This window comes from Sinocyclocheilus anshuiensis, unplaced genomic scaffold (genome assembly GCF_001515605.1).
Source record: "Sinocyclocheilus anshuiensis isolate Anshui unplaced genomic scaffold, SAMN03320099.WGS_v1.1 scaffold581, whole genome shotgun sequence".
Taxonomy (NCBI): Eukaryota; Metazoa; Chordata; class Actinopteri; order Cypriniformes; family Cyprinidae; genus Sinocyclocheilus; species Sinocyclocheilus anshuiensis.
The window spans coordinates 787,841-793,478 of record NW_015540886.1 but is presented as its reverse complement, the minus strand read 5'-3'; the positions used below and the strand labels follow the sequence as shown (position 1 = coordinate 793,478).

The 5,638-nt window shown below is 43.7% G+C and overlaps 1 protein-coding gene across 1 annotated transcript in view; it reads right to left on the bottom strand.

Moving 5' to 3' along the window:
- LOC107688699 (cystine/glutamate transporter-like) overlaps positions 1-5,638 on the bottom strand; it is a 19,883-nt gene that overhangs the window by 4,767 nt on the left and 9,478 nt on the right. Inside the window, exons 5-9 of the mRNA XM_016486436.1 lie at positions 3,687-3,786; positions 3,566-3,610; positions 3,299-3,422; positions 2,638-2,741; positions 2,175-2,271 (exon numbers count right to left, since the gene is read on the bottom strand). Coding sequence (XP_016341922.1) covers positions 2,175-2,271; positions 2,638-2,741; positions 3,299-3,422; positions 3,566-3,610; positions 3,687-3,786 — 470 coding nt within the window. The remainder of the gene's footprint in view (positions 1-2,174; positions 2,272-2,637; positions 2,742-3,298; positions 3,423-3,565; positions 3,611-3,686; positions 3,787-5,638) is intronic.

Genomic DNA, 5,638 nt, shown 5'->3' with positions numbered 1-5,638 from the left:
TGGTGGTTGTGGGGCCCGCCGTTTTTTAGTTGATATCTGGGGGCTTGCAGCAAAAGAGTGGGAGAGTTTGGTCCCAGCATAAACCAGTTCCTCCATTTTCTGTGAGAAGCTTAGAAGCGGAGATGCTGGAGAGAGGGATAAAGTGTCTGGTGAGCGGGGGCTCTGGCTCATGTGCTTCCGGTGGCTGTGATATGTTGTCCTGGCTTCCCTGGCTGTTTTCCAGAAAGTTGTCCTTGGGTGCTGAGTCTTGGAGCTGTTCTGATACGTCACAGTCTGTCTGTGATGAGCTCTGTGTGCAGGGCTCAGCCAGGATAGTTTCCATGAGCAGTGCTTGTTGAGCAGTGCTTGTTGTTATCAGTGTCCTTGTCGGATGTGTCAACCACATGATGACTCGGAAGCTGATATGAAGTCCTGTCGTCACTCATACTCTGTCCAGGTGTGTGTGTGCCATTCAGGTTAAATAGTTTGGCACACAATACTGAAGGATGACGGAGGGAGAAGTAGATATTTTCCTTTAGCACTCTTGCACCAAGTTTGTTTGGGTGGAGGCCATCCAGTTTAAACAGTTGTCTATGGCCCCAGAAAAAGATTGAAGTTGTCGATGAAATTGACTCCTTTTAAGTTGCAGATTCTTTGTAGCCATGTGTTCAGCTCAAGCAACCGTGAAAACATATTAATTCCCCTTGCTGGGAGTGGTCCACTGATGAATGAAAACAAAAAATAAAGAATTTGAAAAAAAAAAAAAATTGTGTACATTTTAAAGTTAAATTCTTCTATCTCAAGCACTTTGAGGGTTCAAAATTAAGAGCTCCATCCCATGTTCTTAACTAAGAAAACGTAAGTCAGAAAAAAACTGAAAAAAAACTATGGGACTCAATTTTTGTGATGTAGGCTACTGTCTCAGTCTAAATTACATTCACACTGGTGTTTTAGGAAGCCAAACAAATTAGAATATAATAATAATAATAACAACAATTACAGTAATAGCCATATATTGTAAAACAATTGCACTGTAAAATAAATGAAAATTAATATGAATAGGAAAGCAGCATGTATGTTTCTGATAATAGAGTCGCCCACTATCAGAGTCCTGGGTTCGGCTGCGCTCTGAGCTGAATGCCGCTGTCTGCTCGACCTTGAGCGTCTGTTAGTAGCGATGTTAGCTGCTGGCTGATCCGATCCATGTTTAATCACATTTGGGGATTCCTCACCCGCATTCATTAATGCTTCAAATCTGTTCTCAAGATGTATAGGGGGTGGTAGAATACCAGTATTCACAAGTCTTCTCATAGCCGTATCTGGGGTAGAGGATGCTACGGCAGCAATACGAGAAACTCGTGACAATCTGATGTCTCTACTGCCTTTGGGTCTCGCTCCCTGTTTGTGCCATCGATTAGTGTGACAATCAGTTTCGGCTTGTTCCTCTACACTTGGTATAAACTGTTGAGATTGACTAGATTCATGGGACTCACCGGCTGTATGCTGAGGGGGCCCGTGACGACGGTCTGCTGAGTGTTCTGCCTGTTTTGGAAGTCCAGCAAGTAACTTTGTTTCAAGAACCGCAATCCTTTGTAGAAGTTTGTGGCAGTTTATGCAGCAAGTAGATTCAACAGGAGGCATTTTCTTTCTCTTCTGTTTGAATATAGACAGCTGTGTTTTCCAGTCTCCGGAATGTAAGCTGCTGGCAGTGGGAGGCAAAGTCTTCTTTTTCGTGGTATTATTCCAGTTCCAAAGAGTTTTTAGTTTTAGTGTTTGTGCCAAAAATGTGTTGTTTGAGCACTGTGCTGATCTGCTGAAGTAAAAATCTTACAGTACCAAAAAGTACAGAAATAGGAAGCAAATCGCAGAGCAGTAAGCAAGAACATCCGAACGGTAGCGAAGCCGGAAGCTATACATGCTGACAAAAATGTTCTCTGAAGGGGTCCTGTAAAATTAAAGTTTTTCTGTTCATTTTTGAAGATCTTCTGAGCCTTTTGACAGTGAGAACATATTTATTTTGAAACTTTCAAATGTGTATATAGGTGTATATTTATGTTTTTTATCATCACTGAACATTGATACTTGAAATGCTCAATAAGTGGAAAGAAAGGATGCTGCAAATTGTTTTGTTCAGCTGTACTGGAGTATCAGTACAGGTGACCATTGAGTGGGACATGTGTGCGTCAATGACTCACCAGGACAATCACAGCAGGTAATGGCGTGTGTCGGTGAATGTGAATCATAGAGAGAACTTCAGGAAGCTGACCTTCTCGAGAGGCCACAAAGAACATTCTGTGGAAGAGAGACACAATTTTAAAACGTGTTAAAACATCCACTGTAGAAATACAAACTAAGACCTACAAAAAGTTGATATTCTGGAACTTTGAAGGATAGGCCTATTCTTTGAAACTAAAGACTTGAAAGATGCTCAAAAACTAAATTCAATTAAATGATTGCTTTTTCATCATCTAAGTGTAATTGTCAACACACTCTTATAGCAATTTGCAAGTTTTCTCATGAGATCAGGTTGGTACTTTCACACTAAACAGATATCCCAAAAATCATTTCAATTGTTTCCTGATTTCCCTAAAACCTTAATCACTCTATTTTAAAATAAAAATCAGAAAATCTGAGCGATGCGAGCGAGGTGATGCACACCTTGAGATAGCAAATAGGCATCCATTCATGGACCCAAAGCAAGACAGAGCCACAAAAACCGGAACTGCAAATGAGAAGTTTCCCATCAGCTTCTCTGCAAAAGTCTGTTGGGGAGGGAAAGATGAATGGATGGAGAGGGAAGAGATGAAAAGAGAGTGGATGGAGGTGAGAAAGAGGAACTCATTTTGTGAAACAAAATAGGAAAACAACATTGATCTTCAATTTTTAGACTTGTTGGTGTTTATGAATGATCAGTGCAGTAAGGCTTTATATTTTATATTTTATATTTACAGATGTCTAACAAGATGAGAAAGCTTTTAGAGTATTTCAGAGCCTAGCAGGAGATCTCTGCGCACAGATTCTGGTGCTGTCAGTTATTTGTGAGAGATATATGATTACTCCAGCAGAGAAACAGACAGGCATTTAGAGCCACTTGCTTTATGTAATCACATTTACTTTGCTGAGGAAGAAGGTGTTGACTGTTACAGTCACTACTGCAAATTGCTTGAATTCGTTTATAAAGCTGGTATCCTTTTCTGTCTCTCTTTCTTAAAAGATCCAGTTACTGCTGCTACAGGAAAAAATGTTAGGATCTTGGATTTTGCCACTGCTGTTGTTAATGAATAAGATGTGTGATAGAAGCAGACAGGGAGTGACCCACCACAGCTACGGCATTGGAGGCTAACAGCTCTTCTGCTGACATCACAGTGTAATATGCCACGTTTGTCATTGTGAAACAGATCATTACTATCACCATGGAGATGCAGATGGCAAGAGGCACCGTCCTGGGGAATGGAAATTAACACATAAGTCATCACTGCGGTTTGGCTTTCCTTGCTAGAAACAGCTGAATTAAACCATCAAACCAGAAATCATTATATGGATATAATAAATGCAGAAATCATAATTGTTATATCCAATCACTAACCTCTCAGGATTCTCCACCTCCTCAGTCACAAAATTCAAGTAAAACCTGTGAGAGGCCAAAAATGTATTCAAAGACTTTATAGGCATTATTGGATTTGTGTGGAATTAGAAGGTTGGCTCACCAGCCGGCATAGGCGAACATCCCTGAGTAGAAGGCGAGAGGAAGTCCTGACAAATGTACGGTGCTGTCCTCAAATGCATTCTCAAAGTTTCTGGTCTCCCCTGCAGATGGAAGCAGTGGCAAATGATTAGCATTATGGTAAGCTAACAGTCTTATGTTTTCTCTAATTTTAGTTTATATTGTGATGTTGCTATAAATGTTGAAGGACATTTGTTAATGTCATGATGTTAAGCAATGTTCATTTTAGCAATAACTGGTTATAGCTGTTAGTCTTTGTTAACTTTAAGGGGCGGGGATAGTCCGGCGCGGCGGGAGGACGGGCTAGAGAGAGTTCAGAGTTAGTTGAGAGAGTGAGAGCACAGAGCAGCGAGTGCTATTCTTCCTTGTTGTTCTTCTGTTTTCTTCGGTGTACGGCGTGGGTTACGGCCATAACAGTAATCCTCCTTCAGTGCTTTAATAAAGTTACAGAGCGACTGAAAACGCCTGGTTCATTAGTAGCGAAACGCTACATTTGGTGTCAGAAGTGACGGACTTGACGCGAGATCTGAGCATTCACCTACGAGATGAATTACGGGGCGCGGGCGAAAGTGAAACAAGAGGAGCCGGAGGAGATTGTAAGAGAGAAAGGCAAGTGTTTGTGGACACATGGGCCGGCGGCGGATCCACACTGGGCTCAGAGAGAAGCGGCCAGAATGAGAGACACTTTCATGCTACAAACTGCTGAAGCTGGCTTGGTGCCTACCTTTCCTCCGCACGCTGAGTTTGATAATGGCATGACACGACATGACTGCGCAAGCGCAGGCGGGCACGACACACTCTCGCGATGACGAGAAGGCACAGAATGTAAACAATAATGGCGGCTCTCAGGCCTGCAGCGAATTCACCAGAGACTGTGACATAAAAACACCACGGTTCTCCGGTAAGACGGACTGGAATGCATTCAAAGCCCAATTTGAACTGTTAGCTGATGCTGCAGGCTGGTCTGAAAATCATAAAGCTCTGCAGTTAGCGCTGTTCCTCACTGATGATGCGGCTGCCTGTCTCCTATTATTGAGTCCTGCTGAAAGGAATGATTATAATTCATTGGTAGGGGCTCTTCACAGACGATTTGGACAATGTGACCAGCCTGTCCTTTTAAGGACAGAATTTCATAACAGACGCAGACAACTAGGTGAGCCCCTCCGCATTTTAGCTAATGACATTGAATGTTTATGTAAACGCGCCTATGCTGACATGCCGCCATCAGTCCAGAACGAGCTCGCTAGAGACAGATTTATCCAGGTGCTAACTCCAAGAGAACTCCGTGTGCAAACGCAGCTGGCTCACCCGACCACACTGAGTGAAGCGCTAGAACTGGCTATTGAAAGAGAGATATTTGGGGCAGAAATGGATGCTGATGTAATGATGCCAATAGTGAGAGCTGTGGAAATGACTGAATCGCGCACAAGGGCACCCGCATGGATGGATAATTCTACAAATGCTGTGATGCTGCGCTCGAGCCGCTCCACCTCAGAGCCCCGCCCACGCCGCCGACCTTTAGTTTGCTGGGGCTGTGGCCAGCCAGGCCATCTGATCAGACAGTGCCCCAGGTTCAGTCAAACGCAGGGAAACGCCCAGGGGCCCGTGTAGATGGGGGGACATGGGCCTGTGATAACATTTCCCATAAGTCACCCCTGGCTGAGTTTGAGGAGAACGGGGTTGGACCACGCCCTGCAGAGACTGTTATGATAGTGGGCTGGTCTTATGTGGGAAATTTCTGCCACATTCCCATTCTAGTGGAGGGAGTCGCTTGCACTGCCCTTGTTGACACCGGTACAAATGCAACCCTGGTTCAGCCTGATCTAGTCCCAGTGGGACAGCTTTGGAGCCAACATCCGCTCGTCTGAAAACTGTGACTGGTGACTTTGCACCAATAAAAGGGAAAGGGCTCTTCCTGTTTGACATAGGAGGTCT